This window comes from Ips typographus, linkage group LG13, assembly GCF_016097725.1.
Source record: "Ips typographus isolate SLU linkage group LG13, UJ_Ityp_2.0, whole genome shotgun sequence".
Lineage (NCBI taxonomy): Eukaryota > Metazoa > Arthropoda > Insecta > Coleoptera > Curculionidae > Ips > Ips typographus.
Genome location: NC_138434.1, coordinates 989534 through 1013225, shown reverse-complemented (window position 1 = coordinate 1013225; position 23692 = coordinate 989534). Strand labels below are relative to the sequence as shown.

Here is a 23692-nt window from a genome sequence, read left to right as displayed (position 1 = left end):
TCAACTCAAAGTTACTTGCCTGCCCTATCAGCTAATAGTTTTCAAGGCACGTGATCTTCGATCTGCGTCATTTTGTTTCCGATTTCTTGGGTGAGTGCAAATATTTGCGATATTTACAGTTTTTGAGAGGCTGTAAGTGGTTTCTTCTCCTATTTTTACAAAACAATGATTTTATCGATATTGGATAGTACTTAAGTGGCCATTTAATAAGTTTGAACAAACATTATTCGCTCAATTGAGAACTGTTTACGTCTTTATCTTTTAAATTACGGAATAACTACTATTGTAAGTTTTTATTAGTAAATCGAGCAAAATATCACCTTGTAACTTATGTAACTGTCTTGTCTTATGTAAAGAGCAGAAAACAAAAATTTCTAGAGTTTACCATACTTATATTCTAGTGGAGGCGCTAATCAAATATGACACAAGCCGGCAACACCGCAGATAGTTGACATTTACGTTTTCTCAGTTTGATCTTTGACATTTCTACCTACTAAACATAACCTAATTTAATGGTTGGTTTATTTTTACCGGCTTTTTTTACGATTTTTATTGAATTTAGTGGAAAAATTGTGCTGAAAAGACAAATATTTGTGTTATATTGTGTCTAAAGTGAAAACTGTAATGATAATTGGGTGGATTGGCCTTTTTTAAGCTCCTAGACAGCAATTTGCCACTCTTGATGAATTGGGGTATGGATTTAGGGTATGTTGTTTTGTAACATAATCTAATGGAAGCGTTTACATATGACAGTACAATAGTTTGCTATTTATCTATTTAAACCCCAATTTTTGGGAAAATCTTAGTACAGTGGATAGTAATCGTAAGGTCTGTTCCTAGAGGCAATTTCAAACTGGTTTTCAACTGAAAATCGGAAATTGTTGGTTTTTATTGGTTGAATGCTCACGTGACATTGACATTTGGCACAAACTGGTATATTGAACCATCCTGTAACTGACCAAATAACAGAGTTATGGGCTATCACAGTAAAAATTGTCAACAAAAATCAAACAACTCAGTTTAACAGTAAATAACTCACTTATTTCACGTTTCAGGTAAAAACGCTATACAGGGTGGTCACAAGAGAATTTCAAGGGCTACAAATTGGTATATTGAACCACCCTATAATTGTCACAATAACCGAGTTATTCACAATACAATGGAGTAGTTCACAGGGTAAGTCAATGAATTTTTAACATCCTTATTGTAATTTGTTTAATTTTTATTTTATAAAAAAAGAAGCCAAATATGAATCTTGTAAATATTTGCATATACTTTATTCCTAGATAATCCATCAGTATACAGGGTGTCCCAAATTTGAACAACAAACCAAACTTATAATTTTTTATTCGATTTTTGGAATCTACGTCAAATTCTAGGCCTACTTGATGTAAAATGTTTGTATCGATATTCAATTGTTTTTGCTCTAGCAGCCTACTTTGACCACCCTCCTCGAAAGCAGAAATTCCCAATTTGAGCGAAATTTTGGTGCACTTTTCCCGAAAATCGTCCATAACTCGCTTATTTGAAACACCCTGTATAAAACCACCGTATAACAAAAGAAAGCTAATGAACGGGGCTATCAGGTGACGTTGAGCGGGCACTGCTAAGTTGTCCCGGTTAGCCGCTAAAGGGCGTCAAAGTTCACTCTCGTTTTTTGCAGTTTTTGCTCAATATCTCAGAAACGTTTCAGGTTAGAGGTCTGAAGTTTTTACCACAAATGCACCTCGATGGGATGCAACTTTTACCTTCTATTCACTTTTTTGGTACCATGCATTGTTTTACCTTGAAAAATTAAAAACTAGAATTGTCAAGAATTTTCAAGGGTGACCTTCTGATATTTTTTCTGAAAATTTTTTTTTGCCTGAATACCTTCAAGTTAATGGGACAAAAATGTAAAAAACGAATTATTTTTAAATTTTCAGATTTTGTAATTTTTCCGGAAATTTTACATCCCTGATCGTAATCATTGCAAACAGTCAATGCATCATGTGATCTTGAGATCCTTTTCAGTGTCTAGGTCACGTGCTTTCAGACTGGCGCCTACACCAGCAGAATCGTTTACCCGACGTTGCCATATAATCTGCTATTTTAAATATCTTTGGGCAAAAATGCAAAAACATAAACGCAAACTTCTTTAGGAAAATAGAATTTAATTAACACAACACCATTCCAATGGGCTAGTTAAAGATGGCGCCTTGTGTTTTTGACATATGACATTCAATATGGTCGCTATTTTGACAGATTAACCACAACTAAGTTTAACTGATTTTTAATATCATCAAACTACTGTGAAGTGTTTTTCGGTCATCGGTAATTATATTTGGATGTTCAAGTGTACTCACTTTTAAAGTGTTTTGTTTGCAATATTAAAATAAGTAAAACGTCACACACGTTATTCAAAAGTACTTTATTTTTAACATTTTAAGGACACGCACACGTAAATAATAAATTATTACAGCCTTGGATAGCACAAACACAAAAATATCACTTATTATTGGGTTTACTACTCGAGTTTACTAAACTTAGTATGGTGTATAACGTGCAATTATACAGGGTGATATTGCCTAGAATTGGGCCTATCGTGTTAGGGGCACCCATTCCTTGATTTCCACTGGGGTCCAAACCTTTTTCCACACTGGTACGTACACCTTTTTTGATCGCCATTCTTGTACCCACCGAACTTTCCATTGCGTTTTAGTTTTCCACGTTCCCTCTGGAATCCTTGATTACGAAAATCAGTTGAGAACAACTATAGGAACTTTTGGTCTTACCTTGAAGCGGCAATAACAAACAAACTCACTAAAACTAACGCAAAAACGCAAATTTTCATTGTCTATTTTTCCAGTCCAGTCGAAACTGATCAAGTTCAATACAATTACTTGCGTTTTATACGCAATTTCACAGGTTTTAGAAATTGCGGTACGATTTGCATCCAAAGCACACCAATGACACTGAAAGTGTTCTGAATTTCGGACAAAATCTCATTGAAATTCAACCCAAATAGTTTTGTGTGCGAGAAGAATTTTGATTGCAATATCGAAAAAGTGAACGTGTGTCTCATCCAGTACGTAAGTTTCCAATTCTGACGTTTTGTTTTGATATGACAGCTGTCAAAGTGACGAAACTATCACCGGTGTAAATGACAACGCTGTTTTTACACAACCTGTATTGTCAAATAACTGACACGTGTCAAGTAATTGCGACGTTGTCACACAAATTTTAGGTAATAATTTATTTACAAAATACATAACAAAACAATAAACTTAAGGACTAGTCGATTCACTACTACAATGGCGTCCTTAATTAGTTTGTTCAACAACGATAACCTAACTTTACAGTCTACTATTTACATTGAAAGGTACACAGCGCCCTCTAGAAGTTAGCTTTGGTTTAGTCTCCGGCCAAACTCTTCAGTCCGAAGATTGTTAGATGGCGGTGGTGTGACGAATTTACCTTCTTGCTTAGTTCTATCGGATCGATCCCAACCGTGGTGTTCGTCGTGATGGTGGTCCGGGGTTGGGAACCATTCCTGGATGATTACAGGTTTCCAAATCTCCTTCCAGGCTGGCACCCAGATCTGTTTCCAGTCGGGAACCCAAATTTGCTTCCAGGCTTCCTTCCATTCGAGTTTTTTGTCGGGGATCCAAATTTGTTTTTTCTCGGTCCTCCAGATTTGCTTCCACGCCTCTTTCCATTCGAGTTTTTTGTCAGACACCCAGATTTGTTTCTTTTCAGTGCGCCAGATTTGCTTCCACGCCTCTTTCCAGACTAGTTTCTTGTCGGAGACCCAAATTTGTTTCTTTTCGGTTTTCCAAATTTGTTTCCACGCTTCCTTCCATTCGAGTTTCTTGTCTTTGACCCAAATTTGCTTCTTGGCGGGTTTCCAGTACTTTTTCCATGCAGCTTTCCATATTAGTTTCTTCTTCCAGATGTCGTGGGCTGTGTACTCGCTTCCTTCATGGTCTTTGCCGAGAAAGTGGTCACCGTGGATGCCTTCCTTAACCCATACCGGGTACCAGTACTTTTTCCATGCAGGGACTTCAATGTCTTTCCAAGCTGGGACGGAAATTTCTTTCCATACTGGTTTCCAAATTTTCTTCCAGTCAGGAACCTGAATTTCCTTCCATGCCGGCACTTGTATTGGCTTCCATACTGGTTTCCAGATCTTTTTCCAGTCGGGCACTTGGATTTCCTTCCAGGCGGGCACTTTAATGTCCTTCCACACTGGCTTCCATATTTTCTTCCAGTCAGGAACTTGAATCTCTTTCCAAGCTGGTTTTTTCGTTGGCACCCAAATGGGTTTCCAGTACTTCTTCCACTGTGGTTTCCATATTTTTTTTTGTGCCGGCTTCCATATTTTCTTCCAGCCTTTCTTCCACGTCACCTTCTTCTTCCAGTAACCAGGATCGTGGTGATGATCATCGTGATGATGATGATGGTCGTCAATTACTTCGTGGTGTTGATCAATCTCGTGATGGTGTTCCACGTCAGCCACGTGATGAACTTCTACCCCATTGAAACCACCGTCGAGACCGTTACCTAGAGCTGGAAATTTTTGCGTTATTTTTGGTTAAAATGTGTTCTAAGATGAATTACCTGAACCACCATCATTGACCTGGTGAACATCGACGTGTTGTACGTCTACGCTGCCAGCGTCAAAGGACACATGAGCGGAGGCGCTTCCTCCGAAAGCTGCAGCTCCGTCAGAGTGATCGTAACTATCACCACCACCTCCACTAGGTATACCACCCTCTGGGTCATACCTTTTTTGAGCTGGTCTGCAAAATAATCGCATGGTTTTAATCTAAGATTCTTTTTTAGGTCAAAACTTACAAAACTTGGGAAGGGTGGTCATCTTTGAGTGGGGCTGTGGCCACTACCGCTTTGCCATTCGTCCACGTAACATGGAGTGTTACCAGAATGGTAACCTAGAAAAAAAAATGTTGCCAACTTGTTAATTGAATTAAAATAACCATGAAATCGACTAAAGCACATCAATTTCACTTAAGACCTTTTAAGGCAGATTGACACAGCAATTACACGGTTTTGCTTCCGCATTTACACGACCATATAGCGCGATATAAAAGTGAAAGCACTTTACATCAGGTGCACTTGCCAATGACCTCTAGCGTGTTCCGAATCACTTACAAGCCCGCACTAACTTAAAAAACAGAGATTACTTAATCAACTTTCCACACATAAACACCCTGTATGATATGTAGACCTGAAAGAAAGTGAAACTAATTCAATCTCCTTATTAGGGTCAGCTGAACATGTTTTATGGTGGAGGTTAGTTAACCTGACAAACTATACCCAACCGCCATTTTGGCCAAACGTCAAACAACTAAAAAGCAATGTTACCATAAATATGCGTATACATTTCGGTGAAAGCTTATATGTGATAGTTTAATATTTATTTTTGGAATTAGGCGGGCTCTAACATCATCATTAAATAGCTTAATACGAATACCAAATTGAAAAGAAATAGAAAGGTGTTTGTTTGTTTGTGGATTCAATTTTTGTTTGTCTATTGATTAATAAGAGTTTCACTTTTTGCCTCTTAATATTTTGAAAAATTTATTTGGCAACACTGTTAATTGTGTTATTGTTGTTAGTTTTCTTAACACTTTTTACTTATCGGAGATTAAAGCTTTTCCTGTCTTTTTTTTTGTGTTTATATTGTCATTTCCTTTTACCACCATTTTTTATAGATGTTGCCAAAACTTGCATTATCCATAAAACCCCTCTATAGAGACTAATTGATATTAAAATTTGTCACTTTTTAGTGTAAAAACTCAACACTGTACACACACGAACACCACCACCTGGTTGAATAAACACTTAAACTAAAAATTATAATAAAAAAAAGAGACACTAACCACTAGGTACCGGTGGACCCTCATGGTCTGAGAACCACAGACACCAGGCTTCTTCCGGTTAGAAAAACTGAATCACTGTTGTCCACCGGGACGTCTACCACTTGGTTTTATAGGTTCGGGGGGCTACCCCCCTTGGAGGGGGGGAGACGATTCACTTTCCCCGGGATGTCGTCGGCGGCGTCGAACCCAAAGAAATGAAGCAAGGCCAAGTAGCAAGGCTGTCCGATGAAAGTACCGCCGGTAATATGGTACCGGCGTTTTCGTCAAGTAAATCATCAGCGTTAAGTAATCTGTGAAAACGTCTCAAATTGAAATGATGATGCTTTCTAGTACCAAACAAAACTATTTGGCAACCCTGCTATTAGCCCTTGACCTATGACATGTGTGTTTTTGACAGACTACCAATAGCATCGATGTTGCCAATTGTGCAGAGACACATCTAGTTGTTTTTTCCGGTAAAAGTGGATACAAGCATCAAAATCGACACGTGCTTCAATTAACCTGGCCAAGACCATATATCTTAGATAACGGCCGCGAATTTCCCGGTTTCACTTTTGTTGTTATATGGCGATGTGTTAGCGAAACCGCAGATGTATGCAACGTTAAATGAACGGGCAAATAAACGATTTAGATAGAATCTGATTCGTTCAGACATTTATTTGTAGAAAACGCCAACATTTTCGGTGTGTGATTTCCAAATTTCTGCATAACGCCAAACGGTGCTAGTCGCAACTTGGCAACACTGCGTCCAAAAACAAATTGACAGAGTTATCACGTGATGACGCTTTTCCTATTTCAGCTGAAAATTGTTCTAACAATAATGTACCTGAGGAGTATAATGGGGCCCTTTTCATCTGCCACAAGAATTCAGACCTTCAAGAATCCTAAATCTTGCTGTAATAAAGTTGGTTGTGCCTATACACGCCTTTATTGCTTCTTAAGGAGGAAACCAGTCCAGTGACCACAAAAACAATCAAACTGTTGAGCCTTTACAGAAGAAGAATAAACTTAGAGAACTGCATTTAACGTTTTGTTGGTAAGTTGTAAATAGTTAGGAAAAGTAAAAAAAAAGGTTCTTCCAAACATCCTAACCTAACCCAATCGGCTCAGTCAGATTGTATCTGTCCTTTTCTAATACGTTACGCATAGAGCAATATTGCTTATTCATAATTTCATAACCTCAAATGTCAAGTAAAACAACATAAATTCAAATTATCCTCAAAGTTTTATGTAATTAATCAACAATTTAACTGTTTTAAGGGAAATGGCACTAAAAATGTGCAAAGTTTATGCCAAAAATGGGGCGCAGCAAAAACAATAAAGCATTTGCAGTGGAAGCTCAACACCAACAAATTGCAGTTAATAAAATACAAAAAAGTGATGTCTGGTCAAGGAAAGTGCAATAAAAGGATGCTCCAATATAACTGTGAGTATAGATTTTGTTAGTTAATTTTGCCCTGACAAATCCTTAGTAAATTGACCATTTGAAAGTTAAGTTTATTAATGAGAGCCCTAGTTAAATTTAATGATATGCAAAAAAGCCTTTAAGGCAACTAGGATGGTCAATATTAATAAACTGTGATATTAAGTACTGTTTGCATAATACTAAAGTGGGCGTGTCACTAGATTGATGATTAACAACATCTCACTATACTTTCCAACTCTTTTTCCATTCCCTAAATTAATTAGATAATCCAAGACTGATAAAAACTACCAAAGAAGAGTAATTGATACGTGCACGCGTCAAAATACTCACTAAACACTTTCTATACAGAGCATTGCAACATAACATAAGCTACTCCCTCGCGCGTTTTAAACATACCATTTGCATGCGGTTTGTCAATAAAAATCGGAAAAAAATGCGAAAGGAAATAGTTTGGCGGGATCTGAATGCGAAAAAGTCTTTAAAAAGGTGACGTAGTCCGACTTTCTTCTTGTCTACAACACCCAGTTGCTTGGTACAGTCAAGTTTAACTTAAAATGTGTTAAAGGCCCCGATGGGAAATTCCATTTAAATCCTGCTGGAAAAGTATGTCAAACCAATACAAAATCAAAGTTTCAGTATTCATAACGCCAACTAATATTATAGTGATGTTATATAACGATCTTACAGTACAAATTATTAAATTAGCACACCCAAAAATTGATGCTAATTTAATTATTGTTTACGCCTAAATAGTTGCCTGGGTTTTCACTCTTCTTTGCTGTTGCATCGTTATTACACGTAGTCCAGGTTGCCTAACCAGTGAAATGCATTTAAAATGTTTGATTTTGACTTATAAAATGGGTTTTTATAATTTTGTTTATAGCTTCATGGAGCCACAATTACTGAAAAAACTGGTTGGCGCGCAAGAGTTTCTCTATCGTTTTTTCAGTCCCAAACCTGCATTTAACTGTGCAATTAAACTTTTTAAAGGCAAATTCCTTGATTACGGAAATGTTGTAAATAATAAAGACCATGAAAGTCGTGATGGTTACTGCCACGGCCATTTCACTGCAAATAACGTTTTTTTTATTGGTTTCCATAACGAACGGCAACCGTATTACCAAATCGATTAATATGCGAAACGTTTAAGACTTGCCGGTATTTACAGAGCCAACGAGCGTTTAATAGTGTTTGAACTGTTTGTTAATTGATTAATTGTTCAACCATATTAGCCGCTTAATTATGCATGGAAGCCATCTGTAACCAACCAGATTTACTGTTCGTTGGTTGTGGTTTTTTCTGCATGTTAGTACACAAAAATTAGGACAAATGTCCGTAGGAAGACAAGATCTATCAATATACACATTTTTGTATTTTACAATTGAAATATAAACAAATCAAAGAAGGCTTCATAAAAGACAGATAGATCACGGTACGTTACCGTTAGTAACATTCACCATTTGTCAAGAAAATTAATGTTGAACACTTTGGTGAATGAGCTTGTTGGTTTTGAAGTTTTCTCTCTTTTTTTTGTTTTTTTTAGTTTGTTGTATTGAAGCAAAACTTTTTAAGTGAACATCTGACATGCGTACAATCAGAATTTTAGAATTTCAATGAATTAAATAACGCATATAATTTTTCTGTCAAATTTAGTCGTTTTCTTTGGTTTTGTAATTTTGGATCCAGGCACGTCATGATTTAAAGGTCACGTGGCCTCTGTGCGATTTTGTAATCATGGTGTCATGTGATTTTTAGATCTTAGAATGTCGTAGGCGTTCACTTTGATTTGTCCACTATTTTCAGTTTTTAAAGCCACACTTTTGTCCACATGTGCGTTTTTAGGCGTATTTGGGTCATAGTATTAACCTGAGTTTTAAGCTGTTGTAACATAGGCCATCTTGTTTTATCAGAATGAGTTGAAATGAGACAGTCATTGTAAACACTCTAGTAAACACTGACGCCAAAAAAATACGTCTAATATATTGACCAACTGTCAAATTGCGTCATTGTGACGTCAAATTTGCTCTGCACGCTCCATGCAATTCTGTCTGTTACAACTTTTGTCTAATCTGACAATCGTGAATGTCAATCAATAAGTAATGACGTAAGAGCGGCCATGTGACTTTAAGTCAGGTTTTTCAACTGTTAACTGACTACTTGGGCTAAGTTTTAATTTAACTGTGACATTTTGCACATTTCCTGTCACAGTCAAATCACAACTTAGGATGCAATTATTAAATGCGTCAATAAAGTTTATTTCATTTAGTTCATTATACTGTCACCTGATAACCTAAAACAAAAAATATCAACTATTTCAAAATTAAATTAATATTCCTCTAAGAGCCGGAAAGAGAAATTATTATTAACCTAACTGAACTGTTAAGAACATAGATTGTTACGTAATTTTTTTGAAATCTAACATTCTGCTATTCTAAAGCCTTCAATCCGAAGAGGAATTACCGTGATTATATAATTTTCTATATAAATGTAGGCGGTCTTGAGACAAAACGCCAAAAGTCAAAGGCCATCAGTACCATGACCTTTGTTTACATATAATAGCACTTTCTCTCAAAAGATGAAAAATTGCCTTGGGGTACCTCTTTTTATATAGGAAATAGACATTTTACGCAATTGAGAAAGTTACATAAATAAAACACGATATAATTTAACAGATTAAAAACATTTTTAATAAAAAATTACAAAAAAGTCTGGTTTGGCTATGTACAATTTTGTTTTATATGGTTGGTGAAGTTTTACATATATACAGGGTGGCTTAACAAACTACAGAGGACAGCTTTATATACAGAAATGAACAACAACTAGTTTTCAGTCCCATCCGTGATGTTTATGCACTTTGACCCAGACCTTTTCCCAGACCGGTACTGACACCTTCTTCCATGCTGGCACCTGTCTGCTCAACCACACCGGTACCCAAATCTTCTTCCATTTGTCCACCCAAATCTCCTTCTTCTCGGTTACCCACTTCTGTACCTTTTCGGTCCTCCAAATTTGCACTTTTTCTTGTTTCCAAACCAGTTGCTTTTGCGGTACCCAAATCTGTTTCTTTTCCGTTCTCCATATTTGGACTTTTTGCGGCACCCAAATTTGTTTCTTCTCGGTTCTCCAAATTTGCTTCTTTTCCGTCCTCCATATTTGTTTCTTTTCAGTTCTCCAGATTTGTTTCTTTTCTGTCTTCCATACTTTCACCCACTCTGATTTCCATTCCATTTTTTTTTGGGGTACCCAGATTTGTTTTTTCTGGGTCTTCCAGACTTTCTTCCATACTGGTTTCCATATCAGTTTCTTCCTCCATAAATCGTGGGCAGTGTACTCGCTTCCATGCTCGTCCTTGCCCAAATAGTGCTCTCCATGTATCCCTTCCTTAACCCACTCAGGTACAAACTCTTTTTTCCACTCGGGAACTTGAACTTCCTTCCAGGCTGGCACTTGATGTTCAACCCAAACTGGTTTCCACACCTGTTTCCAAGCCGGAACTTGAATCTCCTTCCAGTCGGGTACTTGGATTTCTTTCCAGTCGGGAACTTGGATTTCCTTCCAATCAGGTACCTGAATCTCTTTCCATGCGGGCACTTGCTTTTCTACCCAATCGGGCACCTGGATTTCCTTCCAAGCTGGCACTTGTTTCTCCACCCAAATCGGTTTGGTTACGGTTTTCCAGTCTGGCACTTGAATCTCCTTCCAAACGGGAACTTGAATCTCTTTCCAGGCCGGTACTTGGATTTTCTTCCAGTCCGGTTTCCATTCGAGTTTTTTCTCAGTTTTCCAGACTTTCACCCATTCCGTTTTCCAGATCAGGCGTTTGCTCCAATACCCTTCGGGCTCTGAATGGGATCTTTTCGTGCGCGAAAGACTAACAGGACTCGAACGAGCTGGGATGAGTAGGGCACATCCAATCACCTATTAAAACAGGGTAAGTACGAATTAGTTTTTTAAGTTGAGTACTTGGAAATGGTACCGTTTCCGGTCGATTTCTATTTCAAGAAAACATTACCCGATCTGGTGTGCCATTACAGAAACGGTACTACTTCCTAATTACGCTATTATTTAATGATAAACGAGGGAAAAATTGTAAAAAATTTCATCTCATTTTAATTACCACACTTTCACTCTACATTCAGCTAATTTACGTTCATAGTCATTGCAGGAAATTATTTTAATTAAAAATTTTATCAAAAGTATCCAAGAAAGTACCCTAAATTGGTTAACTAGGAACTAAGTAGGGCATAACAAAGTTGTACCACTAATTAACTAGAAAACATTTGTTTTTGTTTGAAATGCTATACAGGGTGTCCCAGGAAGATTTTTTGAACAAATTAGACAACTAAAAAAAAAAAAAATGCAAACACCACGCCAAAAGTCACTCAAAAACCACAACCACCAAATCACTTTAAATTGCACTAACCAATAGTGATATCCACTGCATTTTGGGCGACAACACCCCTCGTACTTGGGGGTGGATGACACGTGTAAAACGCTGTCGATTTACTGAGCGCCCGATCACCCATCTGGGTACCTTTATAGCTAGTGATAATGGGCATTTGCCGCCACCGTCCCCCCTTTCAATGTAACGAAAGAAGTACGCACCGTACTGGCTGATGATGATGATGGGTACGCTTTCTTCTATGGGTCACTTCCTAATAGTTTTGGGGTACCATATGGTATTTTTTTGTGGGTAGTTTTTGCGTGTAACAATTAACGAGGATGTGTCCTAGGCATTTTCAATTATTTTTGTATTTGGAGGAAAATTGATTTGAGAGAAAGCCACAAAAATATTTTCCAATCCTTGAGACCTTCACGTAGACCTCAATTCAGGTACTCTACAGCCTTGTTCAGACCATTCTTGACCTTTGGTGAAATTTGTGGCATTCCCAATGATTGGCTAATCTTAAATAATATTATAAATTATTCAGTGGCGTTTAAATCCACCCACTAATCGAATTTGACCATATATACTGGGTGTTTGACGATTTAATATGTAATTTAGGTGGGTTCACACTAAAACTGTAATAACCCAAGTCAATATTTACAATTCGGTTGGTTTAAGTTTTTCTTCTAATTGTTAACGATCTACGGTTACTTAACGATCCGTTCAATACTGCATTTATGGAAGCTTTCTCTGTATTTACAACAATATTAAAACAACTTTATTATAAACTACAAAAATAAGAATCAAAATACTAATTACGTTAGAGAAGTGAAACCCAAAACACAATCTTGATCTGTAAATTACGCATTTTCGCAACTACTGAAGAAGTTTGTGTATTATCTAGGTTAATACAATTTATTACTGCATGACTTTTGCTTTACCTCTCTTATGATGAAACTCATGAGTGATTAACATGAAGATTGTAGTGGAGAGGCTGTTAAACTGACAACAAAAAGTCCTTTAAATCAACAGCAAAAATGGGCATTGAAATGTACAAGTTGGAATATGTGCCAAATTTCGTAACCGTCAATTGTGTATAAATTCTAATGTGGTTTCGATGAGCGTTAGTAAATAACCAATTAGGAAACATCAAATTACACATTCACGTGCCATACAATCAAAATGGTCATTCTTGAATTGTTTTTGATTGACATTGGATGTTGTATAACAGAGGAGCGTGGAAATATCACTTGATGACCATACAGAGTGATATACTGTTTGTCCTCCAGGAGATGGTCCGTCAAAGTCAAAATGGCGACTGGAGGACACATCCAAGATGAACACAGTAAATTGTTTAGGTTATATAGTTTCAGTACTTTCATCTTCAAGCTATGATATAATAGCAGTTGATGTCTTATTAAAAAGCACTTTGACTAGTAAGACCATATAATTTGAACTTAACGGGGTATGTAGGCCGCAAATCAAAATGACCGTAACAAATTTGTTATATTGCCTAATTTTTTTACTATTTAGCATTAGATAATGGCCATATTATTATGCAAGCAGACGCTCCGTGAATCCGATTGACTGTCAATTAGAATGGTTTTTATGGCATTGGTAGCGCCACCGTATTAGCACGTCCTCATTTCGACCGGTCAAGTTATGATTAAAGTTTCCTTCGTTCTGGCAACTTTTGACAGACTGACAAACTAGCTTTTAGACAAATTTTAACCTTGCTACATGTCTAGTTTAGATGTAAAAATTGCGCAGTAGTCTGTAATTGTTACATCAAAGTATTTTCGCATTTTTCCATGCTTACCTATGCCATACACGCAAAATCCATTTGTTAGCGTTTCGGTATGTTAATTCATCCAACCTAAATACCTATATTTGTCGTAATACGCATCGAAACCAATGTTCACAGTTTTCTTCAGATTTGTACGGGAAAGAATCATCACCCGAGTTATCTAACAGCACTTAAATAGAAGATGCGTGTTCACAATAACTTGCCAAACAATAATTGACTGGAGGACATATACACAGCATGTAGTAGTACCTCTTATGGGTCCTTTCACCATCTAATCTGCATAAACAGGTCGTACCATATTGCTAAACCGTTCGTCCAGTAATATAATTTCTCCAAATACGCTTTGCTATCAATAATACTTCCTTTAAATCACGTAACATAATTAATGTCACCGGACAAGTGTGTTACAGATCGATTATTTAATTTAAGTAGGTGGAGTCACTCCCTGTAATTTCTCCGAACCAGATCCGGACTAATAAATATTATCCATCTCTCTGTCCAACAAATCTAATTGCCGGTCACGCAATCGAAATGTCAAAAAACCGATTAAAATTCAGGAAACTGCGCATATTTAACTGATTATGAAATACTCTTACTAAAATATGCTTCCTATATAGTACTAGTAGCATACAGTGTGTCCCAAATTGCTTTGTCGTTTATATGAGGAAAGTTTTAGAGAATTTTATGTAAACCTTATTTCCGGTTTCCAAATTAAATTATCTTTCTCCGTTTTCCGGAAAATTGGGAAAACGTCAGAGGCTGCATTCTAAACACTCTCTAACAAAGCCAAAGACAGTTTTAAAACTAAGACATTATTAAGGCACTTTTTTACGTAGACCACGATGACGTAATTTCTGATTTTTGAGATCCCAATACATGTAGAAGCTATTTGGGACGCACTGTACTGTATATGTTTAAAATTTTAATCTGAATTAAGGCATCAACGATTCAAGTTATGCAAATATCTACTAAAAACCAATAATCCACTAAACTAATTTTTTCTAGTTCATTATCATCGGATCACCGCTATTAAAATGTTAATAAAGTAACTTAATTTCAATATAAATACAGCCTTAACCTTGTCTCTACTGTAAATTTGGTCAGTAAAACCATTCCAGTTTATACGCTCTCTATGTGTCAATGAATTGAAAAGTGACAGGACATGCCATGTTACTAAAAGTGCAGCATTTCTGTTTTTTTTTTGTGACCAATCAAATTTTTGACATTATTTACCGTAAAGAAAGTGAATTAAGACAGGAAAATGAAATCTTCTCAACATTATCTTAGATTTCCGGTTTCTCACAAGAATAGTGACTAATTATCCGCCGTGAATTTGTGTAACCCATCGCAATTTATTGTTTGTTTTCTTTACTTAAAAATTACATAAACCAGCACCATTGTAATGGTAAATTTGTTTGTAATAATCTGAAATACCATCTCTATTAAATAATTTATCTGGGGTCTTAAAACTGATTTCTGGTTTAGCAAGTTTCGGTTTCTGTTAAGCTTCCTCATCAGAACTGTACTGTAGGTTTGTACCCATTTAAGAACCATCACTTTCTAGTGGCCATTTGCGGTAGGTCGGTTCATTGTTTACCGGTCGTTAATCGTCCTTGTATGAACACTTGACTACCGCAAAATTCAATTATAGACACTTAATGTGACGAAACTTAACGGTTCGGTGTTAATAACTGCACAGTTTACAGAAATGGAGCAAATTTGGAATGGAAACATAAACAATATTAATTTCACAACGATTAAAAGAGGCTGCGAGCCATTTTTTTGTTGAAAACCATTTCGTGGGTGCAAGGTACTTGCGCTTTCACTCTCTCAAGACAAACGCGCGGATGGTACCAAAGGTCACAACGAAAGTGAAAGGAATTTCACTGTACGTTATGTCGTTTCTGCATTTTTGACTTCATTGAGACTTACCTTTAAGCTTCAGAAGTGATGAAACCCCGGGAAACGGATATCCGGAAGTGAAATCGACGCGATTTATGTCAGGATGATGCGCCGGTCGTAGATTATTATTACGCATCTAATGTTGTTTTGTTTTTAAGTTTACGTAACTGCAAATTACCGTCTGTTGCCATCAATCAGTGTAGAAACATCAGAATATTACTTGATATGCTCGAGTTGTAGGTAAAGTGGCTTATTTTCAAGCAGGCGTGACGGTAAAAGTTTTAATGGGTCATTACCACTGGGACGCCCGCTACCAATTAGACTGTAAATTACTCTTTTTGCACGGTTAACAGACCGCGAATTAAGTTAGTTTACGCTTAATTTTACTATTTTCCGGTTGTTTTATCAATGGATCTAATAACTAACTTCTTGACACTTGGTGGATGTGCTTTGTGCCTTTGTCTTTAGTCTCGGTATCCTCACCACTTGAAAATTGTTTCAATTAAACAAAAATAAGTGCTAAATACTGGCAGTACTGCCACACATACACTAGTAACTTAGTATGGAAGTACTTAAGAGTTAAAATTAGTTAGTAATCTAAAAAATAAATCAAACAATTATTCTTGTCATTTGGAGAATGATGATATCCATACTATCAATATGAGTAAATAGTGGAAGCAGGCAACACACCTTACCCGTGCCTGTAATTGCAGTTGCCTATTAATCAGTATCGTTATTACACTTCTCTCTCCTTTTTCCGTTTAGTAAGGTACAGGGTGTCCCAAAGTCGACTGAAGTAATAGAGAACTTTTTATACTCGCTGTAATTGGTTTAAGTTTGTTTTTTTTACTGATAATTGAAAGAAAAATCTAATCACATAAGGGAAACGTATATTTGGAGCTATATACAACAATTATTAACAATAAAGAAAAAACATAACAAAAACTGAACACACTGAATCAAAGGGAACTACAAGGACTTGCAAACTGGAAATATATACATCCAGAGACTTCCTGTGCACTTTCCATCTTCGTAATCAGACCTTCAAACAAAAATATCACTATTTTTGATAATAATAATATTTAAATATTTACCGAATATTTTTAAATATTATTTACAGATTGAGGTGGTACTAGTTTACCACCATCCTCCCTGCCAGTCGTCGTGATGCGCAATGGGTTCGTGATGGATGGGTTCGTGATGATGGGTCTCAACTGGTACGTAGACCTTTTTTACCACCGGTACCGGTACGTGCACTGGCACGTGGATCTTTTCCACGTGATGATGGTGCACCGTGTGATGATAGGATGGTACGATGATTTTGACGTGTTTGCTATCAAAGTCATTATTGGAATTTAATTAGGCAAAAGTGTTTATAAACTTACTGGGATGAACCACCCCAACCACCTGGGGCTGCCAACGTCAAACCCAAAATAGCGCAGAAAATCACGACCTAAAATGTTATATAAAGAAGCATGTTTTAAACTCATATCATACTTACAACAGCTCTAAGGGAGTACATATTGATGAAAGGTAAAATCCACTAGAACACTACAAACCTACCAGGGTATGCCTTAATTTATATATATAAAAGGTGGTCAAATCTCCCCCTCCTTTGTTTTGTAAGTGTATGGTTATAAATCCGGTCGCGTTCGCGTTACGTAAATGGGCAAAAAATTCCTTTTTCGACTTCCCTGAATCAAAAATTTATTTTTTCCAACGTTTAGGCAACGAAACCCGCCCGAAATTACTACATTTTACTTGTTATGGCGGTCAGAGGCGGCACGTGAACACGGAAAAGAGTTTCTCGCATTGCTTAATAGACTACTAATTGAATATGTCATTTGGTGCATTTTGATTACTTTACTAGACCTTATTTGAATTATGGTACGTGCTAGACTATAGTCAATAAACATATAAAAGTTTTTAAAAAAATATTAAAACGCCAGTGTAACAGAAAGTATCATTTTTAATATGAATGACCTAACCTTCTTGATTAGTAGGTTAATTGATGGTTATTTCTTAGTTTTGGTTACAACAATTTCCTAATTTTTAAACTGCGTGTTAATCTGCTTTTGAGCTCCAAATGATTCTGAAAGCAATTAAACAGCCCAATTGTAATGATTTTTCTAGAACAATTTCACTTTCAATGTCTGCGTCTCTGTGACGGAAGAATCGCACAAAACGCGGAGAAAACAAAATTGTAATCTTGAACCAGTTTTCAAGCAGGTTATGCAACCAAATATCGGTCCTTTATGACACGCTTTATGTAATTATAGGGTCATAAAATGCACCAGTTTTTTCCACTTTCTTCAAAACGATTCGTGGATGTCCGTGTGGTAAATATTGCCCCGGGTAAAGGTACCCTTAATTGATTAACTGAATTTTGGTATTTCGTGCCAGTTTTTTCACAAACTCCTAAAACCCCCAAAAAAAATTAATACCTCAAAATAACAGTTTTTTTATTGACGTCATACTGCTCAAAACTCATTCTGATTGGTTTAAAATCGCCATCATTCTATTAACGCAGTAAGCCATGACGATAAATGTTAATGTGACAACTGTCAGTTGAAGCGAAAACTCGATTGGTTTAAATTGATCATGGCACACTTCGTGTGATTAGGTCGGGCGCAAACGTCAAATTGTATAAACTTTTTGCGGTTATGTTAATTTTTTCTCGTTTTTTTCAGGAAAAGTTTGGTTTCTGAGTGTTTGGGCTTTCTAGTGGTGGTAGTGCCACAACATGGCAATTTACCATTATTGTCTGGATATGTTGGAAGGCAAGAGCGAAAGCATAATAGAATAGCCGTATCCCAAAGGTGAATTTAACTGGGGTGAGTTATATTTCTTTTGCTTTAACGTGTTATTTTTTATCGTATTTGTGGTTGAGTTTATTCTATAAACTTAGCAAAACTCCTTAGAGTAGAGGTTTAAAACCCTGGAAGTTAGAGGGCGCCACGCGAAACATATAAAAGTATCAAGATGTTTAATTATACTACAACACACGTAACCATAGAAGTATAAAGTCACAAGATAATATTTATTAGGTACTTGTCAGTCGAATTGGTACCAAAAAAAAACTGTTATTACATAACAAACGCGTAAATAAATAAACAAAATTATAAATATCCTAATCTAATGTTCGTGTATTCTGTAAGGATGAATAATCTTTCGTTTCCTCCCTTGGAAGGGATGTGGGGCGTTCCTCTTCTTTTTGAAATAGTTGGAACTTTCATATTCGGACCAATCATCATCGTGGTCTTTCTCCTTTATGAAGACGGGATGATGCTCGATTTTGGGCGGTTCTTTTTCAATGATAATCTTCTCTTTTTCGTGAAAATGATGATGGTGCTCCGGCACTTTAATAATCTTCGTACGGTAAACGGTTTTGATCTTCTGCGGCACGTGGATCCGGTGATGTACACTGAAAATTTGAATATTAAACCAGGAAATTGCATGCCAAAGAGTTTACGCTAACCTGCGTGGTTTTAATTCTATTATTATGATACAATAATAATTAAGACAAGGTACTACGGACAGGAAGTTATTTAAATATGATCAAAAACTTTCTTCGGGGAAAGTTACGGTGTGTGTTATACAACACTTAACCAAATCCCTTGAGTAGAATTAACGAGAGTTTTTGGTTTTTAAATGGGGATTCGCGACAGATGGCAAGCGCTGGTGTAGTCACGTTCGGAATTCCGTTGCCCCCCTTTATATTGTTTACATTATAAACGAGGTTTAATTGATTTAATACTTTTGTAGCGAAAAACGTGTTTACTGGCTGCTATTTGTATGATTAATAATTATGTTTATTAATTGCTGCAGCCACTAAATTATGTGTGATTTTTTCAGAAAGTTAGTAGGTGTAGTAATAGCATCTGTCTGTCTTCTTTAAGCCTTTAATCCCTCCCTCTTTCTTATCATCCACTATTCTGAGCCACCCTGTACACCACAGACAACTTAGGAAAAAAAACGTTAACGAGATATTGATAGCTACAGTTTTGAGGTCCTGTTTCAAGGAAAAGGAGTTTCTAGTCGGTAAAATGGGTTTGGTGGATAATCTCCCAAACTAGTAGAGATACGACATAAGTTGAAAAACTGCATAGAAAAGAGAAATTGAATCTAAAGTTTGAACTGATGAATTTCTCACTGGAATTGCAGACAGAGTGACCCAACTAACTTCTACTTTTCAAGAAAAATTTGCAACCTTTCAGTGACTTTAATTCATGATACTTGACATAAAGTTTCTCTTTGTCACTCTCATCAGAAAACATTAAGGTGGTACTTACTGATGGTAGGATCCTCCAGGAATTGGCTGGACTACATCAGCAACTAACACTGTCAAAACCAGACTCTGAAATGTTTGAATGTCAAAGTGTTGTTAACCGGTGCCCGAAATAGTTACTTACCCAAACGAGTTTCATTTGTATGGAACAATTCACAAAATTAAGAAAACCCGTCACCGACGATTTCTCTGGCTATTCTCGTGCGCCGTTCTTACAACACTTTCCTATATACATGCGAATTCGGAACTAAAAAATTGATAGTGGGGTTGAATGGAGAATGAAACAAAGCATGCTTCCGGTTATGATGCTAAATTGCTGTTTTAGCGCCGCCCTGATTAGAGTCTAAGCGACCGGCTAGTTTGGATGTCAAGACCAAGTGTACTGTCAACACAAGACCCTGTAATTGAATTGAAATTATGTGGTACCGCTCTTTCTGTAGGATTTTCGAAAAGTGAAAGCTTTTCAGTCAAAATAGTTTCGGTGGCGATAAATTGGTGGAAAGCAGCAATTTCAATTTTTTTTTGTACTGACTACTTTATGAGGTATTAATAATAGATGAAAATGTAATGAAACATGATATCGTGCATTAAATGAGGCGTACTGTATGTTGTTACAGTAAGAAACTGATGTTTGTGACATTTCCACAAGAAAGTTTTTATTCATTCACCAAGTGTCAAGAAAATGGTTTACTCAATTAAAACTAAAAATAATGGGACTGTGATGCTCCTTAGTTGTTATTTTCTGCTAGACCTTTCTTTAGTTTGCTAGAATTAAATTTCATAATCTTAAATAGTGAATTTACTTGTGATATTTTCATAAAAGACTTGCAGTCACACTCATACATTCACCAAATGTCAAGAAAACTGTTTCCTCAGGTTTTTCAGTGGAATTAAAACTTCAAATATTTTAAATAATAGTAAATCTAGTTTATTGACTTAAAATTATCTTACACAACTGTATTTACAAAATAACAATAATAAGCAACAACACATTATTTACAAAACTAAACTAATTGATAAATCAACAATGAGCAAAATTGGAGAGTTTGTAGGGTTAAAAGTGATGGATGGGGGATGAAATGTGGCACAATAATGACAATTTTAGGTAAATTGGCGTGAATAAGGTGTTTTGTGGTATTAACTAATACTGACGCGGATTTTAGGGGATCAAGGAAGAAAGAAGCTGTTTTTTTGTTTTTATTTGTCCCAGCCGCCTCCATGGCCGCCTCCTCCTCCATATCCACCACCTACGCAATTCAAGATTTTTTTTTAAATTTACTTAAAAATTAATTTGATTTTTACCTCCACCAAATCCACCTCCTCCACCTCCGTGGTGATCATCGTGTCCACCTAAAAATAAATTTAAAGAAAAATCCATATTTTGTGAAAGTAGCTTTCCTAACCTCCGAAACCGCCTCCTCCTCCGTAGCCTCCACCACCACCTAAGATATTGGTAATGTCAAATGAGTACTGGAATAAATGGATTTTAACAAAATTTACCTCCTCCGCCGCCGTAGCCTCCACCACCACCTCCGTGATGATCGTCGTGACCTCCACCTAAAAAACACACAAACAATACTGTAGTTATGCCTTTTAAGTTGTCTGGTAATACTGACCTCCTCCGAAACCACCTCCGCCTCCTCCACCACCTAAAAATGTCATTTTGTTTAAACTCCTAAAGTATAAAATATGAGTGATTTTACCTCCTCCAAATCCACCTCCGTAACCGCCTCCACCACCTCCGTGATGGTCATCAGATCCACCTATAATGAATCCACTTTAGTAATTGAAATTTTAATAAAAAAGTGTGAACACTGACCCCCGAAACTACCTCCGCCTCCGTAGCCTCCTCCACCACCTGAAAATGTCATTTTGTTTAAACTCAGTTTGGTCGTAAAGTACAAAATATAAGTGATTTTACCTCCTCCAAATCCACCTCCGTAACCGCCTCCACCACCTCCGTGATGATCATCAGATCCACCTATAATGAACCTTTTAGTAAATTAAATTTTTAATAAAAGAGTGTGAACACTGACCCCCAAATCCACCTCCGCCTCCGTGGTGATCATGGCCGCCTCCAAAACCACCACCTAAATGTTTATAATGTCAAATTAGTACTGGATTAAGAGAGGTGATTTTAACAAAGTTTACCTCCTCCAAAACCGCCTCCGCCACCACCACCTCCTCCGTGGTGATCATCGTGACCTCCACCTATAATAAACACACCAAAACTGCTGTAGTTACACTTTTAAGTTGTAAATACTGACCGCCGAAACCGCCTCCACCTCCGTAGCCTCCGCCACCACCTCCGTGGTGGTCTCCACCGCCTCCAAAACCTCCGCCTAGAAATTTTAACATTTTCAAACACCAGAAACTACAACAGTTTAAATGAATATTTAAAAACTCTGATGATGATGACTCGATGAAGGTTTTTAAGATTAAACTTGCCTCCGCCGTATCCACCACCTCCACCACCGCCTCCATGATGATCATCGAATCCTCCGCCAAATCCTGTACCTACATTTCAATAAGACCGTAAACAGTCAAGTATTTAATGATATAACAAAAGACAAACCTCCTCCGAATCCTCCGCCACCTCCGTAGCCTCCGCCACCACCGTGATGGTCGTCATGGCCGCCACCTCCACCATATCCACCGCCTCCTCCAAATCCGCCAGATCCATGATGGTCGCCATGGCCACCGCCTCCGCCATAACCACCACCTGAAAATTTTTGTCCAGTGATTAATCAAGAAATTGACATTTTAAACGTTGTGGTACTAACCTCCACTAGGTAGCGGGTCACCACCTTGCAGGGTAATAATTTTAACTCCTCCACCTTCGTGTCCACCTCCGTGTCCACCTCCTCCTCCGTAACCACCTCCTCCTCCGTAACCACCTCCTCCTCCGTAACCACCGCCGCCTCCATGACCATGTCCATGACCGCCTCCAAATCCTCCTCCGCCGCCATAACCACCACCACCACCACCACTGTGATCTTTTAACGCGATCGTATATGTCGTCGTGCCGCCTCCATGGCCGCCACCTCCTCCATAACCACCGCCAAATCCACCTGTAGGAATTCCGACATTATACGCCAAAAATCTAGTTGAGTTATAAGATAGGGAAACTAACCTCCGCCGCCATAGCCGCCACCACCACCTCCATGGTGATCATCATGGCCACCGCCAAATCCGCCGCCACCTCCTCCACCTCCGCCGTGGTGGTCGTCGAAACCGCCTCCTCCGAACCCGCCTATAAAAAATTTCATTAGCGAACCAATTTTAAATTAGCAAACAATTTCGAGTACCTCCAAAACCTCCTCCGCCTCCGTGGCCTCCTCCACCTCCACCATGATCATGAACCACCACTTCGTGTTTGTGTTCGGGTTGAGGCACGTGAATTTTTATGTGTACACTGTGGATCAAATAGAAATTGACTCTCGCTGGTACATTTGAAAAAAAGACAGTGTACAATATAGGAAATTACTCATCGTGTGAACTATTTGACAGATTGCAACTTTCTTTTGTAATTACTTATAACAAACATGTGCTCCGGTAAACAGTAATTATTATTAGGAGCAAAGAAAGTTACTACTTACTGTTCTTTACCGAATGTGGCTTCGCTAGATACCACTAAAGCAACCAAAAGCGACACGCCCTGTAAAAACAAAGGACAATCAGAAAAAAAATGGCGACTGGTGTTAAGAACTTACGAAAAGCGTCATAATGCGTATGACAGAGGGGCGCACGACGCGTTTTCGCTTGAACCGCGAATGTGCCGCGTTCAATGAAACTTACCGGATTTATACGAGATTCCCAAACTTTGGGGGAACACCCCGTAGATTAGATGTGGGGATGACAACGTGCGCTTTCTTGTCTCAATGATGGCCAGCAGCGTTGCCGCCGGTCGATCATCTTTGTTTACTTATTTAGATTTCCCATAAGATTGTTTATATTTTTTAGTTTTTTTTGCTCCTTAGTCTAAAACTTTAATTCTTCT

At 37.5% G+C, this 23692-nt stretch overlaps 5 protein-coding genes and 2 long non-coding RNA genes across 11 annotated transcripts in view; 2 read left to right on the top strand and 5 right to left on the bottom strand.

Moving 5' to 3' along the window:
* Positions 1-23: 23 nt before the first annotated feature.
* LOC145737317 (uncharacterized) lies at positions 24-7332 on the top strand. 2 transcript variants are annotated; one of them, XR_014180348.1, is made up of 4 exons: positions 24-705; positions 1056-1176; positions 6682-6918; positions 7143-7332. It is a non-coding gene; the product is annotated as an uncharacterized LOC145737317 (long non-coding RNA). The 2 variants fall into 2 exon arrangements; XR_014180349.1 differs by lacking the exons at positions 6682-6918; positions 7143-7332 and adding an exon at positions 1926-2511.
* Positions 3221-6030, bottom strand: LOC145737311 (uncharacterized). The gene is made up of 4 exons (XM_081991946.1): positions 5883-6030; positions 4837-4931; positions 4600-4781; positions 3221-4548 (listed from the first exon to the last, which is right to left on the bottom strand). Exons 1-4 carry the CDS (start codon positions 5904-5906, stop codon positions 3383-3385), a joined length of 1467 nt encoding a protein of 488 aa, XP_081848072.1. The 5' UTR covers positions 5907-6030; the 3' UTR covers positions 3221-3382.
* Positions 7333-9972: 2640 nt separating the features above from the next.
* On the bottom strand, positions 9973-11888 carry LOC145737216 (uncharacterized). Its single transcript, XM_081991814.1, has 2 exons — positions 11732-11888; positions 9973-11226 (listed from the first exon to the last, which is right to left on the bottom strand). The coding sequence occupies exons 1-2, from the start codon at positions 11750-11752 to the stop codon at positions 10135-10137; spliced, it is 1113 nt and encodes a 370-aa protein (XP_081847940.1). The 5' UTR covers positions 11753-11888; the 3' UTR covers positions 9973-10134.
* Positions 11889-16274: 4386 nt separating this feature from the next.
* Positions 16275-17064, bottom strand: LOC145737139 (uncharacterized). The gene is made up of 4 exons (XR_014180269.1): positions 16906-17064; positions 16790-16857; positions 16499-16737; positions 16275-16446 (listed from the first exon to the last, which is right to left on the bottom strand). It is a non-coding gene; the product is annotated as an uncharacterized LOC145737139 (long non-coding RNA).
* Positions 17065-18112: 1048 nt separating this feature from the next.
* LOC145737215 (uncharacterized) overlaps positions 18113-23692 on the top strand; it is a 31742-nt gene continuing 26162 nt past the window's right edge. Inside the window, exon 1 of the mRNA XM_081991813.1 lies at positions 18113-18238. The gene's annotated coding sequence lies outside the window, so the exon portion shown is untranslated. The remainder of the gene's footprint in view (positions 18239-23692) is intronic.
* Positions 18428-19938, bottom strand: LOC145737226 (uncharacterized). The gene is made up of 3 exons (XM_081991826.1): positions 19817-19938; positions 19697-19761; positions 18428-18828 (listed from the first exon to the last, which is right to left on the bottom strand). Exons 1-3 carry the CDS (start codon positions 19829-19831, stop codon positions 18540-18542), a joined length of 369 nt encoding a protein of 122 aa, XP_081847952.1. The 5' UTR covers positions 19832-19938; the 3' UTR covers positions 18428-18539.
* Positions 20755-23629, bottom strand: LOC145737009 (uncharacterized). 4 transcript variants are annotated; one of them, XM_081991592.1, is made up of 19 exons: positions 23406-23629; positions 23292-23350; positions 23001-23107; positions 22826-22945; positions 22572-22763; positions 22476-22541; positions 22268-22414; positions 22141-22209; positions 21960-22034; positions 21844-21903; positions 21729-21782; positions 21614-21673; positions 21512-21550; positions 21396-21455; positions 21309-21341; positions 21193-21249; positions 21096-21134; positions 20995-21042; positions 20755-20939 (listed from the first exon to the last, which is right to left on the bottom strand). In XM_081991592.1, the coding sequence occupies exons 1-19, from the start codon at positions 23415-23417 to the stop codon at positions 20890-20892; spliced, it is 1347 nt and encodes a 448-aa protein (XP_081847718.1). In that variant the 5' UTR covers positions 23418-23629; the 3' UTR covers positions 20755-20889. The 4 variants fall into 4 exon arrangements, with proteins under 4 accessions (XP_081847718.1, XP_081847719.1, XP_081847717.1 ...); XM_081991593.1 differs by having other exon boundaries at positions 22476-22571; positions 22608-22763; positions 23406-23628; XM_081991591.1 differs by having other exon boundaries at positions 22476-22763; positions 23406-23628.

Bases quoted from the DNA above. Each gene is read 5' to 3' on its own strand.
- LOC145737311 (XM_081991946.1), bottom strand. From the start codon at position 5,906: ATGAGGGTCCACCGGTACCTAGTG. The intron at 4,782-4,836 runs GTAAGTTTTGAC...ATTATTTTGCAG, and splicing joins GACCACCCTTCCCAAGTTTT to ACCAGCTCAAAAAAGGTATG. The intron at 4,549-4,599 runs GTAATTCATCTT...AAAAATTTCCAG, and splicing joins GGTCAATGATGGTGGTTCAG to CTCTAGGTAACGGTCTCGAC.
- LOC145737216 (XM_081991814.1), bottom strand. From the start codon at position 11,752: ATGCAGTGGATATCACTATTG. The intron at 11,227-11,731 runs GTTAGTGCAATT...CTGTTTTAATAG, and splicing joins TGCAGTGGATATCACTATTG to GTGATTGGATGTGCCCTACT.
- LOC145737226 (XM_081991826.1), bottom strand. The intron at 18,829-19,696 runs GTAAGTACCACC...TCAAATTTTCAG, and splicing joins CCTGGAGGATCCTACCATCA to TGTACATCACCGGATCCACG.
- LOC145737009 (XM_081991591.1), bottom strand. The intron at 21,783-21,843 runs GTAAACTTTGTT...ATAAACATTTAG, and splicing joins CGGAGGCGGTTTTGGAGGAG to GTGGTGGTTTTGGAGGCGGC. The intron at 21,674-21,728 runs GTCAGTGTTCAC...GGTTCATTATAG, and splicing joins AGGCGGAGGTGGATTTGGGG to GTGGATCTGATGATCATCAC.